General features: G+C 51.2%; 3 protein-coding genes across 3 annotated transcripts in view; all 3 read left to right on the top strand.

Moving 5' to 3' along the window:
• Positions 1-1,024: 1,024 nt before the first annotated feature.
• JUND (JunD proto-oncogene, AP-1 transcription factor subunit) lies at positions 1,025-2,293 on the top strand. The gene has a single exon (XM_053372709.1). It carries the CDS (start codon positions 1,217-1,219, stop codon positions 2,243-2,245), a length of 1,029 nt encoding a protein of 342 aa, XP_053228684.1. The 5' UTR covers positions 1,025-1,216; the 3' UTR covers positions 2,246-2,293.
• A 5,298-nt stretch (positions 2,294-7,591) lies between these two features.
• LOC128405880 (uncharacterized) lies at positions 7,592-13,154 on the top strand. Its single transcript, XM_053372894.1, has 4 exons — positions 7,592-8,600; positions 10,318-10,638; positions 12,591-12,829; positions 12,997-13,154. Exons 1-4 carry the CDS (start codon positions 8,558-8,560, stop codon positions 13,042-13,044), a joined length of 651 nt encoding a protein of 216 aa, XP_053228869.1. The 5' UTR covers positions 7,592-8,557; the 3' UTR covers positions 13,045-13,154.
• A 3,358-nt stretch (positions 13,155-16,512) lies between these two features.
• Positions 16,513-18,114, top strand: part of LOC128405772 (cAMP-specific 3',5'-cyclic phosphodiesterase 4C-like) — a 50,869-nt gene continuing 49,267 nt past the window's right edge. Inside the window, exon 1 of the mRNA XM_053372706.1 lies at positions 16,513-16,953. Coding sequence (XP_053228681.1) covers positions 16,912-16,953 — 42 coding nt within the window. The 5' untranslated portion in view covers positions 16,513-16,911. The remainder of the gene's footprint in view (positions 16,954-18,114) is intronic.

Raw genomic sequence — 18,114 nt, 5'->3', positions numbered from 1 at the left:
GGGGGAGTCTGAGATGAGGTTTCCCCCAGGTCCAGGCTGGCTGTGGGGCGGTAGGGAAACATTTAAACAGTGTAGCATAGCACAGTATCTAAATAATTCTATTTTATTTGCAAAATGCAGAAATAAACAACTACCAGACTTTTAGTAGACATCTGAAGGCAGCCCTGTGTGGGGAAGTTTTAAATGTTTGATGTTTTATTGTGTTTTTAATATTCTGTTGGGAGCTGCCCAGAGTGGCTGGGGAAACCCCGCCAGATCAGATGGGCAGGGTATAAATAAATATTATTATTCTTACTATTATCTTCAAAATGAGAGCTTCAAGTGATACTGGGAGCTCACACTTCTCACTCAGCTTGTATGCCTACTTAAGGCACATATGTAAGAGGCTCGTTTATAATTTTATTTCGGAAATGATGTCCCAATGAACTGCATTGTTTTATACTTTCCGAATGGCCATCTTACAACGCAGTTGTGCTCTACATTATAAATCCAGCAGAGCTAGGAGCTGTTCCTTTTTGTTTTCCAATGTATTTCTTATCCATAATTTTGAGAATGGGTGTGGCGCAGGCAGACTTTTATTCCCAAAGTGTGGCGCAGAAGTTTGGGCACAGACAGAATGGGCGCAGGGAGCCCCCTTGCAAAGTGGATTCAAGGCAAGCCCGCGCGCAGCGCTGCCCCCTCTGCGCCCCCTTCCTCCTGGCGCGCAACCGGCGGCCAGCCCGGCGATGACATCAGCCCAAGAGGCCGCGCGCTGTTGTGCGCAGTTGTCGGCGCGGGTCGCCTGGCGACGGGGCGGGGGCGCGCCCGGGGGAGGGAGGGGGGAGGAGACGGGGGCGTGTCCCGGTGCCGAGCAGCCCTCCCCTTCAGACGTCATCTCCAGCCAATGGGAGGCGTCGGCGGTGAGCTCATAGCGGCCGGCGGAGGCTATATAGAGGGGGCGCGCGCGCTCGCCGGCGCATTAGCGAGAGAGGCGCGCGGGGGGAGGAGGAGCGAGGCCCAGTCGGGAGCGGCGGCCAGGGGGCGGGGGAGGGTCGTCGCCGTCGCCTGGGGGGCGAGCGGAGCCCCGATCCGCAAAAGCCGCCGGAGGAGCCCTTGCGCAAAGCGCCGGTTGCGCGCCAGCCCGTCGTCGAAGGGGAGGCGGGCGCGATCCGGTCGCCTGCCTCCCTCCCTCCCTCCGCAGCCGGCGGGGGAGAGGAGGAGGAGGAGAAGGAGGAGGATGGAAATTCCTTTCTACCATGACGACGTGTTGATCGCCTTGGCGGCCTCGTCGGCGGCGGCCCTTTCTCCCTCGGCGGCGCGCCCCGGCGGCGGCGGCGGCGCCTTCCCCGACGGCTCCAGCATGATGAAGAAAGACGGGCTCTCCCTGGCGCTCGACCCGGGCGCGGCCGGGAAGACGCACGGCGGGGGCGGCCCCCACCCGCAGCAGCAGCCCCCCAGCGGCGCCCCCGACGGCGCGGCGCTGCTCAGCTCGCCGGATCTGGGCCTGCTCAAGCTGGCGTCTCCCGAGCTGGAGCGCCTGATCATCCAGTCCAACGGCTTGGTGACCACCACGCCGACCAGCGGCGGCGCCCAGTTCCACTTCCCCAAAGGCGGCGGCGGCGGCGGCGGAGGAGGAGGAGGCGGCGCCCCCGACGAGCAGGAGTTCGCCGCCGGCTTCGTGAAGGCGCTGGAGGACCTGCACAACCAGAACCAGCTGGGCGGCGGCGGCGGCGGGGGTCCCGTCGGGGGCGAGCTGCCCTCGGCCGCCAGCCTGGCCCCGGCCTCGCAGCAGCACGGCCCGCAGGAGCCCCCCATCTACGCCAACCTCAGCCCCTTCGCCGGCGCGGCCGGGGGCTACCCGGCGGACGGGAGCCCCTTCCAGGCGCACTCTCGCCTGCCCCCTCCGCCGCCCGCGCCGCTGAAGGACGAGCCGCAGACGGTGCCCGAGGTGGCCAGCTTCGGCGACAGCCCCCCCTTGTCGCCCATCGACATGGACACGCAGGAGCGCATCAAGGCGGAGCGCAAGCGGCTGCGCAACCGCATCGCCGCCTCCAAGTGCCGGCGGCGGAAGCTGGAGCGCATCTCGCGCCTGGAGGAGAAGGTGAAGAGCCTCAAGAGCCAGAACACGGAGCTGGCCTCGACGGCCAACCTGCTCCGCGAGCAGGTGGCGCAGCTCAAGCAGAAGGTGCTCAGCCACGTCAACAGCGGCTGCCAGCTCCTGCCCCAGGCGGCCGCCCAGCAGCCGCACCAGGTGCCGGCCTACTGAGCGCCTCGACGGGGCGCACCGCCAGCCGGGACAGGCGCAGGAGGAGGGCGGGGCGCGGGGGGGAGGGAGGCGGCCTCTCCTCTCCGGACCCCGGCTCCTCTTCCGCGCGGCCCCCACCCCCACGTCGGACAATGCAAAGGTGGATGGCTGCGGACGCCGAAGGGGGGTCCCCCCCTCTCCAAGACTTCCTTTGGGGCCGCGCGCGCACAGAGGACTTGAGACGTTTTTTTAAACTTGGAAAGGGGCGCAGGATTTTGGGGAGGGGGCTGCTTTTGGAAGCTCCCACCCAGCGCAGCTGCCATTACCCAGTCTCACCCCCCCCGGACTTTGCCCCTCTTTCCCCACCCCTGCAAACGCAGCGTGCCCAGATGTGACTCTGCCTTCCACTCTCGGCCCTCCATTATTTCCCCCTCCTCCTCCCCAGAGACCATGCCTTTCCTCCCGCCATATTTATGTTTAATATGCCCCTCTTTTCTTGCGGTTTTTCGGGGGGAGGTTTGCCATTATATCCTATCTCTTTATCTATCATCACATTCCATTGTGCAGTAAAAATCCTGTGCAGGAGTTTGGAAAAAAAGAGACTGTCTGTTTGGCTTCTTATTGCTTGGGAGAGTGTGGTACCGGGGAGGGAGTTTGGAGCTTTTGTCTTCCCTTCGGAAGCAGCCTCCCAGGCTGGCGAGGCAAACATTTGGAGGGCACCCGGTTGGCAAAGGCTGGCCTTGCAGAGTCAGTTTTGAGGGGAGGCTCCTGAGCCCAAAATTGTGGGGTGCCATCGCCCTCTGGTGCCCAGGCTGGGCACTGAACCCCTTCAGACAGCCTTGGGCGGGGGCAGGGTGTGTTTTCTTTCGGTGATGTTGGTTATGTGGGATAGATTTCAGGACTTCTTAAAAGCCCAGCAGTCTAGTTGCTCTGGGTCAGTATAATAATAATAATAATTATAATTTTGTTACTTATACCCTGCCCATCTGGCTAGGTTGGGGGTAGGTTTCAGCTTCAAATTCAGCTTAGCGGTAATTTTAAGGTTGTGGGGGTGGCTCCTTGTTTTTCTGGCCTGCCTTCCCTGGCAAACATTAGGAAGTTTAAAGCAAAACTATTTAAAGCAACTTTATTGCAAACAATTCTGAAACCATGTAAGAGAGTTTCAAAGTAACTGTAACAAAACAACTTGGAAACATTTCAGAACATTTAGGGCACAAAAGGTCAGGGTTTTGGAGCATGGACTCCAAATTTGAGTATTTCCTAATTTGTGTCCCTTTGAAACCCATTAATTCAATTTCTGAGAACTCAAATGTTATGAATAGGTAGCATAGTGTAGTGGTTAGAGTGTTGAACTACGACCTGGGAGACCAGGGTTCAGATCTTGGGTGGGTGGGTGGGGTGACCTCGAGTCATTGTCTCTCCCTCCTAAGCCTACCTCACAGGGTGGTTGTGAGGGGTAGAAGGGAAGAAGGCAATAATAGGCCACCCTGAGCTCTTTTGGGGAAAGACGAGGTAGTTACTGTAGGTACCAATAAATAAAAGACAGACAGATGGCCTTAAAATAAGTGCATGTGGACAAAACCTGATAGTGAAAGGTTTTGATTTTGTGAGTGATTTAGACTTCTTTGGCGATCCCTCGTAGCTGAGTAAGATTTCATTCCATGAACACTGTTTTAACAGTGAGTCTGTGACTGGGAGGCCAATTCTGGATCCACACGTCATTCCACAGTGGGAACACTGTGTTTCCGGGATGGGAGTTGATCCTGGTGAGGGTTTGCCAAGCATGCCTTCCTCTTAGCATGTTTCTCCCTCGCGCCCTGAGTTCGAGTGTCTTCAAAGCCCATGACCCTTTGGTCAAGGCTGTTCTCCAACTGGAGCACTCGCAGGCCAGTGTTTCCCAGTTGTTGGGTGTTTATACTACTTTTTTTTTTTAGATTTGCCTTGAGAGAGTCTTTAAAGCTCTTTTGTTGACCGCCAACATTACACTTTCCATTTTTAAGTTCAGAATAGAGGGAGTTGCTTTGGAAGGCGATAATCAGGCATCCGCACAACACGACCAGTACAACGAAGATGATGTTGAAGAATCATCACTTCGGCAATGGTGATCTTTGCTTCTTCCAGTACACTGGTATTAGTTCGCCTGTCTTCCCAAGTGATGTGTAAAGTGATATACTAGGCTTGCTGGTCTAGTATAAATCTTAAGGGTTGACTTCACCCACCTGCCGCCTCCTGGGCTTCTTGGTCAATTTCCCCTTTGGCAGCTTCAGTCCTCTCAAAGGTGGAACTCAAGCCATACTGAGACCCATAGGGTGCAGCGTTTGGGCAGGGAATTTAAGAAGGGGGCTTTTTGTATGGGAAGGGGGGATTTTGTGGACTAGTGGAACGTTAAAGGCTGGGGTACGGGTGGTCTCTGTCCTTTGGACCCCATCAGTGAAGTCAAGGGGGGATTGTCTGGCCAACCCAGGACCCCCATACACACTGGAGAGGCTTGCACCCCAGATTTCCTTGCTGCTACTTAAACCACCCCTCCACTTAGAGCCATGAGAATCACAATCTCGATTCTGGTGAGAGCACCTTAGGACAGGGATAGGACACATGCTTTGCATGTAGAATGTCTTGGGATTGCAACTGCTGCCGTTTCCAGGTACGGCTGGGAATTAAACACTTCCTGCCAGAAGCCCCAGAGAGCCACTGTCAGCACAGACTGTGCTGAGCTCAGTGCTCTCCTGGCATAAGGCGACAGCTTATTTAAATCCTCCCCTCACGTCCCTGAGGACTAGAATCTTTGGGGAAAATGCTATTAATAAATAATAATAATAATTTACATAGCACTGCAGCTGGGAACTGGTGGAGCTCAGGGGCAGAGCCTGCAGAAGAGACTCCTCTTTAAATCAGCCCTTTATTCCAAACACAGTGGACTGGAGACTTAAATTTATTATTACGGAGTGCGCCATAACTCACAGCAAAGGGGCAGAGGCTCAGCGGCAGAAGATCGCTAGTCCAAGCCCTGGTGTCTCCCAAGTAGGGCTGGGAAGGAGCACGAGACTCCTCATCTCAGGGTCTCACTGGGCAAAAAAATTCTGCATTGCAGGGGGTTGGACTTAGATGCCCCTTGGGGTCCCTTACGACCCCCTCGAGTCTGTATCCTAGGTAGCTAGCAGTTAGCTGGAGGGCCCAGCGGCTGGATGCAGTCAGAAGAGGCTCCCCCTGTTCTGCCTCACGGGTTTGCTTTGCCCTGGGACTCAGCCAAGAGAGGCGTCCCGGACTGGGCTGTGTTTACATCTGTGTTTACTTCCCCGAGCTGAGTAACGCAGGCAGGCGTACCTTGACTCCCCACAGCTTAATAGCAGAACCAGATGTGGAGTGTTGTCCGATTGCTAGAGAATTGGGGGGCAATTTGCTGAAGATTGAGGCTGGGGGAGCGGAAGGGTGGGCAAAAACCTTCCCCCTTTTTCTCTCTCGGTAAGGGGGCTGTGAGCAGGGAGTGCAGCTAGCGGAGAAGACCCACAACCGAGAGAGCTGGAGCCAAGTAAGTTATTTTCAGAGCAGACCCACCAAAGACAGCCATGCCCATTAGGTTGAAACCCCGATAGCATCACCAGAAGACAAGCGGGGCTGGGTACATGTCCCTTGGGGTCTCCTCCAACTGTGATTCTCTGATTCTAGGATGCAAAATCTATTTTATTATCCTAAAACAGAGAGGGAATGGGATTTCTAGTCCTCACGGGTGCAGATGAAGGGTGGGAGAATATCCTTGACCTTCTCAACCCCATTGGATTTAAGGAGGTCACTCTCAAATATGTATACAGAGGATTTTATATATATATAAATATACACACACACACAGTGGTACCTTGCTTTTCAAACATTTCCGTTGACAAGCATATCAATTTTCGAATGCTGTAAACCTGGAAGTAAATGCTTCGGTTTTCGAACTCTCGTTGGAAGTCAAACAAGCCACATGGCTTCTGTATTGAGTTTTCAGTTTTCGAACATTTCAGAACTCGAACAGTCTTCCGGAACGGATTACATTCGAAAACCGAGGTACCGTTGTTTATATATATTTGTACACACACACACACACACACACAGGCATGTATAAAAGTCCTTGAAGACAGAAGAGGAATTAGAAAAAGGCAGAAGGCAAGCAAGTCTGTCAATTCCCCAGCTGTAAATTCATCCAGGACCAAAGACCTGACCACTCTTCTTAAACAATACACTAGCCTCTTAGCATTGCTCCCTACTCGGGAGCAATTTTTTTCCTTTTTCTAGGAAAAAGCCCAAGAACCTCTTACATAAATAAATACAAATACCAGGGCAGAAGTGAAGAGCTAAATCAACAAAAGCCGAGGGACACGGCAAGGGGGGTTGTAGCGAGATGGTTCAGTTTCGGGCATCTAGATCTGCTGTCGCTTTTGTTATAAGAACATTTATATCTGAGACCTTATAATTCTCACACTTTGAGGGTTTGAGGTACCTGGAGATGCCAGGGGGTTGCAGCTGGGACACCTGCAGGCAAAGCACGGGCTCTACGCCACTGAGCGGATGGGGTGATGGGGGGCACATTCTCCTTCTGGGGCAGTTTGCCCACCTTTGGTCACCCCTCCACTCAGCTCCCACCTGTGGCTCCATGAAGCTGCCAGGATGTGCTGGCAGTGGCCCCAATCCCGGGAATGGCTTTGACTGGCCAGCTGAACCAGGTGAGGGGTGCTGATGGGGCTGAGACCCCCAGGGACTTAGGGGCTTCCCCTGCAGGCGAAGAAGAGACCAAGAGGGGGTCCAACGGGCAAGAAGGAGGTTTCTGCCCATGCAGAAGGGAGCCCATCTAAGAGAAGGAATAATAATTATTATTTTATTATTTATACCCTGCCCATCTGACTGGGCCTCCCAGCCACTCTGGGCGGTTCCCAACAGAACACTAAAAACAGAATAAAACTTCAAACATGAAAAACTTAAACAGGGCTGCCTTCAGATGTCTTCTAAAGGTTGGGTTAATTGCTTATTTCCTTGACATCTGATGGAAGAGGGTGCCACCACCGAGAAGGCCCTCTGCCTGGAAGACTCTGACCCTAAACCTCCCCTGCCTTGTGGGATATATTTGGGAGAAGAAAAGACTCGGGAGCCAATGGTTCCTTGCAGGCCTCCTTCCGGCAACTCCTGCCGCCAAGCTGGTGCCAAACATCTTGCTCTGATTTCCTATGGACCCTATCAGTGGGGCAGAGAAGGGGGTCTTGTTATCAGGGCAGCCCAGGACCCCCAGACACACTGCCCAGGCTTGCACCCTGGGGAGGTCACTTAAGTGCTGCAAAAACAAAACAGGAGGCAGACACACTGAGCTCCTGGTCTCTGCATTCGCAGCCGCCGCGGTTCGACTTCCCCTCTGGAGGCGAACTCCATTGTCTCCCAAGACAGGCAGATGCCAAACGCAGCTGAGTAAAATGTCCAATTTCCAGAGGCACAATGTTGGGCCGCTGGTCCATTTTGCCCAGTTCTGTGTCTACACCGGCTGAGAGATGCTCTCCAGGGTTTCTGGAGTGCAGCAGGCCTCGTCTGCCTGCAGATTAAAATGCTTTAATGCGGCCATCGTGAGATCAAAAAGCAGCACAGACACCTTTAAAAGGCAGCAAAGGGAAGAAAAGCAGCAAATCAGGAGTTAAAAAGTTGTTTTCGTTGGAAGGGAAATGGCTGCCGTAGGGATGGCGCCACCTGGCGCTTTTCCACCGTAACATCGCTGGTCCGTAGCTTCTGACTTTGGTTGAGGTCGGAGCCCCACTTGGGCGAAAGATTCCTGGGGTTGGACTAGATGACCCTCGGGCCCCTTCCAATTCTACAATTCTGTGATGATTCTTCACAAGCCAGGTGATGGCGTATTGTAGCAGTTCTCCAAGGGTGGGGCAGGAGAGCAAGAGGGGCAGGAAGATTCAATGACACACACACACACAAATATTCAAGTATTGCCTTCCCCCCCCCCTTGAATTTTAAAGGTGCGGCTTATATTCGGACGTGGCTTATATTCGGGCCAATACATTATATTTAAAAATTCAGCATGGCTGTGAGCCAATTTTTACTCTGGGTGAGGCCCAGAGGGGGGGGAAAGTGAGTTCTGAGCTTGCTTTCCCTCACCTGTCCAGAAGGGGGAGCTGTCAGGCCACGCTCCTTCCTTCTTTCCAGGTGCCAAGCATCACAAGCGGGGATTTGGCCACTGCCCAGGTGCCCGCCTCCTTGGAGAGGTGGCAAGACAGGTGCCTGGGTCCTGTTCGCAGGCGGGAGGAGACTCCTTCAAGCAGCTGCTGTCCCTGCCTTCCCGCTCCAGGAGAACCGGGTTCGGCTGCCATGGCCGTGTGGGTCCTTTTGCTGCTGGTGGTCTCAGATCAAGGTAGGGGGCTGGTGGGGGGCTGCAGAAGGACTGGGACCTGGGGCAGCAGCAGCAGCAGCAGCATGGGCAGTGCCAGATTCACGTCTAAGCTCAACAAGCTCTAGCTTAGGGCCCCACTCTCTTGGGGGCCCAACATTTTTTAAAGGGAAACAAAACTGGATGTCCATTTCCAAAATATAAGATAAGAAACAAATGAAATAAAACCTACACCCAGCAACAGTGTTCTGTGTTGTGTCGGCTCCTCGGATGTAAGTCCTGGCCCCGCCTGCTCCCTCAAATATCGCTGCTTTGCTCCTTTCTATATAGAGGGTGCCGACATTCTGCATGGACTGGTTGCAGGGCAAGATGTGCAAATGGCTTGAGACACCTCTGAGGTCCATCAATGACCATCTAGCATATATTCAACACAAACCAACAGCGACAATAAGTCCAGCACTGCCCTTGGGGGTTCCCCAGCTGGTTTCCCCCACCCCATTCCTCTGCGCCCAACTGGTTTGTGACATTTGGGGACCCACAATGGAGAACGGCTGCCCCATCGAGTTCCCAGCCCGTTTCTGTTGCGGTCTGAAACACAACTCCTGGCCTCGCCGCCTGTCTTTGCCCCGTCCCTCTGGCAGAGAAGCAGGATGTGGGGAAGTAACCAAACAGACTGTGCCCACGAAGGTGGGGCAGCGCCACAATCTGATTCTGCCAGGTGTGTCGATTATTTGTGCCATGCAGGTGGAGGAACAGCCCTCCTCTTGTCTGGCAGGGAAAGGCGAGGCCAGTTGTAGCAGGCGGCCCTCGAGAGCCTCGGCCAATATTTGCACCCGTTCCACCTTCATGGGCGTCAGAGCCACACGGGCACCGTGCCAGGCAGAGCGTATTCTCATTTCTCTTTCTTTCTGTCTTACTGTACTCAAGGCGTATCACTGCCACACTGCCTGCTTCTCTAACATAAGAGAACCCCAAGTTTTGTAGGCAGCCTATCCAGGGCTAGATTTAGGCTGGGTTGGAGTGTCCAGCTGCATTTCGTCTTTGAAAAAATAAAGCAAGATTCTAGTCCTCATGATTCTGAAAGCTGTCTGGCCATTGGTCCACCTAGCCCCATACTGTCTGCACAGACTGGCAGTGGCTGTCCGGAGTCCCAGGCAGGAGTCTCCCCCCAGCCTCCCCGGAGATCCCCCTGGGGATTGAACAATGGGACCTTTTGTCTTCTAGGTGAGATGGTAGACTAGCTTGGGCCATGGAGGTTCCATCGGGCCACTTTAGCATTTCAGGGGGCTCTGCTGGATGACCCTTTGGGGTCCCAATGGTACACTGTGACGATTCACCCTCCAGTCTCTGCTTCTCAATTTGTATCATATTATTTTATGCACTGTGGCTTGCCCTGGTTTTATTGATTGTAGTTTAGAAATTATTTATTGTAATTGTTAAGAGTAGATTTCTGTTTAATTTTTATACGCTGATATTATTATTCTTATACTATTCTAATGATTGCTGGATGTTACTTTATTTGATGCAGGTTGCTTATTTTAAAGTTAGGTTTTATTCTCACATTTTTGTATTGCGTTTGATGGTTATAAGGCATCCATTATTTGTTTCTTCAGCTTGCAAACTGCCTTGGCTATAGTAAGATAGAAAGACGCTATACAAATGAAAAGCGATGATGATGATGATGATTCCTTGAGCCGTGGAGGTTTGCTCCTTTCTGACTTCCCCTCCCCTCCCATTGCAGTTGTCTCCGTCAGCACACAGACCACTCACAGCTCTTCAGCAGGAAGCCCCCCGGCCTTCTCCAAACACCCAAGGACAGCCAGTTCCAGGGCAGAGGAAATCACTGCACCCCACAGCGAGACCAGCCCCGCGGCATCAGGAGGAGCACCCACAGAAGAGACCGCCTCTGCCAACCACACAGCTCACCTGGGCTCCTCGCCTTCTTCCAGGCCCACCCAAAGCACCACCAGGGAGGGCGACAACACAACAACCCCCGCCCCACTCACACCCCCCCAGGCCAGCTCCAGGGAGCCACTGCTCACCAGCCACAACTACACCACAGGTGAGAGGCAGGTGCGGATGCCCTCTGGATCCTGGCAGCATCGTGTGCTGTCTTGAGCAGCGATATTTTGCCTGTCCAGGATTGGGGGCTAATAATAATGTTTTGTAGGGAATCGGATTGCAAGGGGTTGGACTGGATGAACCTCGGGGTCCCTTCCGCAGTTCTCTGATTCTGTTAGGATCTTCCTGTAGACAGCTCCTGTATCTTCCACAGAAGGTGTTTCTAAATGTGGAGTGTTCACGATGGCTTGCGCTGCTAATAATAATAATAATAATAATAATAATAATAATAATAATAATAATATATTTATACCCCACCCATCTGGCTGGGTTTCCCCAGCCACTGTGGGTGGCTCCCAACAGAATATTAAAAACACAATAAAACTTCAAACATTAGAAACTTCCCTGATGTCTTCTAAAAGTCAGACAGTTGTTTATTTCCTTGACATCTGCTGGGAGGGTGTTCCACAGAGAAGGCCCTCTGCCTGGTTCCCTGTAACCTCACCTCTCACAGGGAGGGAGCCGCCAGAAGGCCCTTGGGAGAGGGACCCCGGTGTCTGGGGTGGAGGCGCTCCTTCGGGTCTACTGAGCCGTTTAGGGCTTTCAAAGTCAGCACCAACACCTTGAATTGTGCTCAGAAATGTCCTGGGAGCCAATGTAGGTCTTTCAGGACCAGTGTTATGTGGTCTCGGTGACCACTTTTTATCCTGCCTTACAAGCAGAGTATTAAAGGCACCTAAAAAAGGCATGTGTGTTTAGTGACGCACAGTGTATTTGGAGAAAAAACAAAACTCCTTCTCTGAATACAAAATAAAAGCTGGAACAGGGTGAGAAGATGCAAGGAGTCTGACTGCAGCTGGATCAGGCCCAAGGAGGTCCCGTCTAGTCCAGTGACTCCTCAAAATGACCCCCCAAAAGAAGCCCCACAAGCAGGAACTGAGTGACTCTGAGCCACCAGTCACTGCAGATTATGTGATGGGTGCAGAAATTCGACAAGGTACAACTTTCTTTCCAGCATGGAGGTGAAGCGATGACAGGGCTGCACCGGTTGAATTCCTGCCTGCTCTGTCTGGCTGGGAAGAGCACAGGAAAAGGAGCAGGAAGCAAGGCGGGGCACATGAATTGATTGCAGGTCTTCCTTGGTGATCCCTTGTAGCCGAGTAAGATTGTCTTCCATAAAAACGGTCTTAACAGTGAGTCTGTAAGTGACACTGGAGGCCAGTTCTGGATCCACATGTCCTTCCACACTGGGGTTTCTAGGCGGGAACTGATCCCAGTGAGGGTTTGCCAAGTGTGCCTTCCTCTTGGCACATTTCTCCCTCGCGTCCTGAGTTCGAGTTTCTTCAAAGCCCACGACATCTTTGGCAAAGGCTGTTCTCCAGCTGGAGCGCTCACAGGCCAGTGTTTCCCAGTCGTCAGTGTGTATACTACATTTTTAAAAATTTGCCTTGAGACAGTCTTTAAACCTCTTTTGCTGACCACCAACATTACTCATTTTATTTTTAAGTTCGGAATAGAGGAGTTGCTTTGGGAGATGATCATCAGGCATCCGCACAACATGACCAGTCCAACGAGGTTGATGTTGAAGAATCATTGCTTCAACACGGGTGACCAGCAGGTGGCACTGTTGCCTCACAATTCCCCTCTCCTGTTGGATTTTCTTACCGATGATTTCTGAATTGGAGGGACCCCCGGGGTCATCCAGTCCAACCCGCTGCAATGCAGGAATCTTTTGCCCAACGTGGGGCTCGAACCCACAACTCTGAGATTAAGATGCTCCAGCAACTGAGCTCATGAACAGCTAACAGTGCAATTTGCTGCTAACTCGCTCCTGACAGGTGTGTGTTTGTGTGCATGCAGAAACTAATGTACTATACGAGGGTAATTTTTAAAATACATGTTGCTCCATCTGCTTTCGCCTCTGGTCCTGCCCACGGCGTGGCCCCCCTGAAGGGAACGTGGCCCTCGGGCTGCGAAAAGCTTGTTTCCAGGGCAAACAATGGCAAGCTTCAGAGCCGTGTGTCTCCCCAACAGCTGAATCTGGCGAGGACGCGCCCATTTCCCAGAAACCCGGCCTGGTGGCCATCATCTGTATCTTCGTGGTCATCCTGCTCATTGGCGCTGTCGTGGTCCTGGTGAAATGTTACAAGGGGAGGGAGCCGGCCTTCCAGAAGCTGGACGAGGTCCCCATGGTGGGTAGATGCTTGAGATTTGGGGGGGTGGTTGTGTGGGGAGGGAAAGTCCCCCCCAGTTCTGGAGCTGTGCTTAAAACTGGAAAGGTTGAAAAACTTTGGCATCTCAACAGAATCTCACTGCAGCTTTAATTCCCCTCTCTGTTTTCTCTCTTTCTTCCCTGCAGGGCAAAGTCACGGAAGGTTCTCCGTTTGCCCATTTTCCTCCCAAGTAGCCTGGCTCCCCTTCCACCCCACTCCCCCCGAAGGCCTGCCGAAAGAAGGGCCGCATCCTGCTGTCACTTAGCGTGTGCAATAATAATATCAATAAAAGTTTCCAAATTTGTCCCCGTGACTTTCTTGGATGCTGGTTAATCTGGGTGTGTTCAGAGCACAGAATCCTATAGCCATAGAATCGTAGAAGGGACACCCCAGTGGTCATTCAGCCTGACCCCCCTACAATGCAAGAATCTCGGCTCAAGCATCCCTGACAGTTGGCCATCCGACCTCTGCTTCAAAACCCTCAAGGAAAGAGAGTCCGCCACCTTCCACCCCATGGTGTTGAGTTGGAATCTCCTCTCATGCAGCTTGAAGCCACGGGTTCGAGTCCTGCCCTCCGGAAGCAGGAGAAAACAAGCATATTCCCTCTTCCATGTGACAGCCCTTGAGAGATTTGAAGATGGCTCTCCTATCCCTCCTCTTTCCCAGGGTAAACATGCCCAGCTCCTTCAACGGTTCCTCATCAGGCTCGGCTTCCAGATTCTGGATAATCTTGGGACTTGGCTACATTCAATTAACTCTAAATTCAATTATATTGTTATGACTGTGTTATAGACACTTGACACCAGATGGCGCTGTTGAGCCATAATCTGTGTTTTCCTGTAACTTTTTAAATGAGTATAAATCTGCGCGACACCCTTCTTAAATTGCAATGCACAGAACTGGACACAGTCAGGGCCAGATTTAGGTTTGATGAGGCCCTCAGCTCCTGAAGGTAATGGGGCCCTTTTTATGTCCAGCTGTCCTTTGTCAACAGCAAATTGTTGCTGTTTTTTGGGTTGAATATATGCTATAGGGTCACTGATGGACCTAATAGGCATCTCAAGCCATTTGCACATGCAGAATGTAGGCACCCTATATATTTTAGGGAGCAGGCGGGGCCCAGGACTTACATCCGAGGAGCCGACACAACATAAAACACGGTTGCTGGATGTATGTTTTGTTTTATTGGTTTTCTATCTTATATTCTGGAAATGGACATCCAGGTTTTTCCCCTTTAATTTTTTTGGGGCCCCCAAGAGAGTGGGGCCCTAAGCTAGAGCTTGATCCATGTTTTCCTGCGATTTTTTAATGAGTATAAATCCAGCCCCACTCACCCTCCTCTGCACACCTCCGAGGAGTTGGGCTAATAAGTAACGAGGCCTGAGAGTTAATTAGTCACCCTAATTGCTCGGCCTGCAGGTCTCCTTGGCAGGAGGAGCTTAACTGGCAGAATAACAATAACAATAACAACAACAACAACAATAATAATAAAATAATAATCAGCGCTTCTTTCTGGGGGGGACGCATAGCCCTAAACATTTTGCAAATCTTTGTACCTTTGTCCATTTACTGTATTTATTTCCCCTGATTTGAACTCTAAAATGGTGGTTTTCTTGTGTCAAAATGAGAGCACCCCTAAACATTTTTAAAAGAAAAAAAGCACTAATAATAATAATAACAACAATAGTTTTATTATTTTTATCCCGCCCATCTGTCTGGGTTTCCCCAGCCTGTGGCTGACAGTGTCTTTCAACCAGCCTCGCAGAGGCAGAAATATGAGTTTCCTGGCACCTTCTAATCGTCCCAGGGAACAAAAAATAAATAAACCTGGACAAGATACATGGCGCCAGGCCAAAGGGTGTGTTTTGGGTGTTCCTGCGAAGAGGAGACTGGTTTTGCCCAGCTGCCGACTCGCTTTGGCAGCAGGGAGGATGCTTTCTAAACCAGAGAGGGTTGCCCATCAACAGAGAATCTGCCCAGCGGGTTAGCAGACAAAAGGAAAGCCTTCTTTCTTTCTTTCTTTCTTTCTTTCTTTTCTATACCACCCTATACCCGAAGGTCTCGGGGTATTTCACATAAAATACTGAATAAAGAAAATCAAAACAAAAATAACACAAACTGTGGAACTCCCGGCTGCAGGAGGCAAGGATGGCTTTGCGCAAATTCAGGGAGGGCTATCAATGGCTGCTAGCTGCAATTATTAGCATTATTATTGCTTATTAAATCAATGCTTCACCCTTCGCTTGAGGGTCACAGGGTGGCTTACAGTATTAAAACAACTGGTGGAGCCCCTAGGAGCATGCGCAGAGTGCCGCAGCAGAAAACCTGGCCTCTGAGAATTCAGAAGGAATAAGAAATAACATGTTGGATCCCTCGTGGGGTGTTAAACCCAGGGAAGGCTGCCCCCTCTGCCCGCCAAGACTTGGCAAATTTGTAACCGGAGTCACAAGGCTCCGGGTTAATTTCCCAACGCGCCCAATTAATCATTTATTTCTTTTATTTTTAAAAAATGTGTCTTGGAACGCAGTTGGCAGGGAGGAGGGTGAGGCCAGAGACCTCGGGCAATGGGCTCCCTTTTTGCTGGGAAAGGCTTAGGGGGGCCAAAAGCAGTGGCTGGATGGCTCAGTGGGTAGAGCACGAGGCTCTTGATCTCTGGGTTGTGGGTCACAGCCTCATGTGGGGCAGAAAGAGGGGGGTTGACTAGATGTCCCTTGGAGATCCCACCCAAATCTACAATCCTATCATAGTGTGATGTTGACGATGAGGATGGCAGTGGCACAAACCCCGGAGTCCTCCCCATTTCGGTTCTTCCAGTTGAACCAGTCATGCCCTTCCGCCGCTTCTCCTGCCAGGCTGGGACGCTTGCCAGGACTCCCTGGGGAGGAGTGGGGTGGGGGGGGCAGGGGGTGGGGAAGGGTGCTCCAAGGTGCCTGCATGCCATGGGTGCTCCTCCCCGTTTCAGAAAAAGGGACTGAGCCTCTGCTTGGATTATTTTGCTTCCTTTTCAATCCTCTCCACCGAGTGAAGGAGGGAGAACCTTTGTGTTGAAGTTCCCCGCAAGGTGAGGGGTCCGAGTTCGAGAAGCAAAAGGAGCGAGAGAGGCTTCCAAACTGTAAGTCCAAGAGATGCCCAAATCTGTTAAGAGAGAGGGGGGTTTGGCTCTGGGCACCAGATATTGAAAGCACACAAAAGGTGGCAAACAAGCTCTGTAACCAGCCTAAAAAGTTCAGGGTGGGGACACCCAGCAAGAATTTTGGGGCATCTTATCCCTCTGTACATATTAATGCTTTACTTTGTATTCATTCATGCTGGTGATAATGATAATTAAAGTTTCATTTGTCATCAGTTAAAAAAAAAAAGGTGCAAACATGATATACCGTCAGTCCTGGAAGTGTTCCAAGCCAAACCTCTAGCACAGTTATTATATGGGGCTCAGATTTCGACAGGCTCACCTTGGAGCTACGGAAGCTGTCCAATCAAATTTATATCCAGATGGGCAGGGTATAAATAAAAATTTATTATTATTATTATTATTAAGTTCTTAAGGCAAATTTTCTCTGTCCCGCCCCGGGTCCCAAACGCATCATTGCGCCTAGAGGTTAATCTTCCCCGGTAGAATTAGGGATCCGGTGTAGGTCATTTAACTCTTGGATTTGCCTAAACTCAAATCCCCCCGGTTTAATATCCCTAGTGCTGCAAGGTCACAAGAGCGCCTGGTCTAAAATTGCCCATCTAAAACTTCACTCTTGTGGTTTATCAGCATGACATCTACTCACTTTGGGTTTTAGTAAAGCAAACAGTCTAATTTGCCAGCGCCTAAATGATATCGAGCGTCAGAACAACTTGGCCACAATAAGGAAATTTTCATTGTAGACAAATAGTTGATACAGGCATTATGATTGAAAACGAAGTTCAGCGGTCAGTGCTTTTAACCCAGCTCCGATTGAAAACTTAAGTTGTGAGCTTTCTGGATCAATCCTGAAGATAGATTTTTCTCATTTTCTTTCCCCCTCTTTGCAGGGACAGGAACAGGTGGTGGCCCTCTCCAAGGTTTGGCCACCATGCGTCGAAGCCGGACGACGGTGTCCTTTCTGAGTATGGAGGTAAGGAAAAATAATGTGCGGGGATCCCTGTTTAGGGAAGCTTTTAATGTTTAATAGGGTATTGTATTTTAGTGTTTTGTTGGAAGCCGCCCAGAGTGGCTGGGGAAACCCAGCCAGATGGGCGGGGTATAAATAATAATAATAATTATTATTATTATTAGGTGTCTGTGGGTGCAGGTTGGTGAGCGCCCAGCCAGGAGGGCGACGGACAATATTTGGGGTGAGGTTGCGGTTAATATCAGGTTACCAGATTTTTTATCAATGATTCCGGGGACACTTTTCAACTTCCTGCTAAATAGGTGGATTTTGTCAGGGGACTGATTTGTAAATCCGGGGACTGTAGGTTAATAAGTCCATCTGAAGTTCTGGACACCCCTTCCAATCTTGCTCAAATCCCAAAGCGCCTTCAGTGCTCTGCCCTCTTCTCTGCAGGAGGGTCTTGTAAATAAAATCTGCCCTTCTTCCCTTATGGGGTACCCAAGAGCCCCTATAGAGTCCTTATGTAGGTTCTGTATTGGTAGGAGAGAATAACAGAGGCCAGCCAGAGAATATTGAGAAGCCAAGCAGCTCGTAAGCTTGATCTTTATTAATTGTTGCAACAGGGTCCTCACTCCCCACACGCAGGAGGGAGGAGGAACCCAGAACAATGGGGTGCAAGCTCTTATATAGATTCCTGAAATTGCCCCCCTTGTAGCCCAGGGGTGCCCAAACCTTTTCCAAAGAGGGCCAGATTTGACAAAGTGAACATGTGTCAGGGCCAGCCAAAGCTTTTTTTTAGGATTGAAGTTGTTGAGCTCTTTTTACAATTCTACCCCACAGTTGTTGAGCTTTCTTTAGGATTTAACCCCAATGCTGCTATGCTGTTGAGCTTTTCTTAGGATTGAAGTTGTTGAGCTTTTTTTTGCAATGCTGAGCTTTTGGGGGGATTTTACCCCAGGACATAAATGTGGCAACGGGGGCCGCATTTAATCGACCGGCGGGCCGAATTAGGCCCCCGAAATGGACTTTGGAGGTGCCTGGTATAAATTGCCACCCCGCAATCTACAGAAGGGGCATCTACAACAGAAACCTGTCTGCCAGGTTACCTGTTGATGGGTTTACCTGGCTGTTAATAGATTTACCTGGAGAGCCTGGCCCTCCTTTTGTGAGGACAAATTCTTA

This window comes from Podarcis raffonei, chromosome 18 (assembly GCF_027172205.1).
Source record: "Podarcis raffonei isolate rPodRaf1 chromosome 18, rPodRaf1.pri, whole genome shotgun sequence".
Taxonomy (NCBI): Eukaryota; Metazoa; Chordata; class Lepidosauria; order Squamata; family Lacertidae; genus Podarcis; species Podarcis raffonei.
The sequence above is the reverse complement of the archived record's forward strand: the minus strand, read 5'-3'. Positions and strand labels throughout refer to the sequence as shown.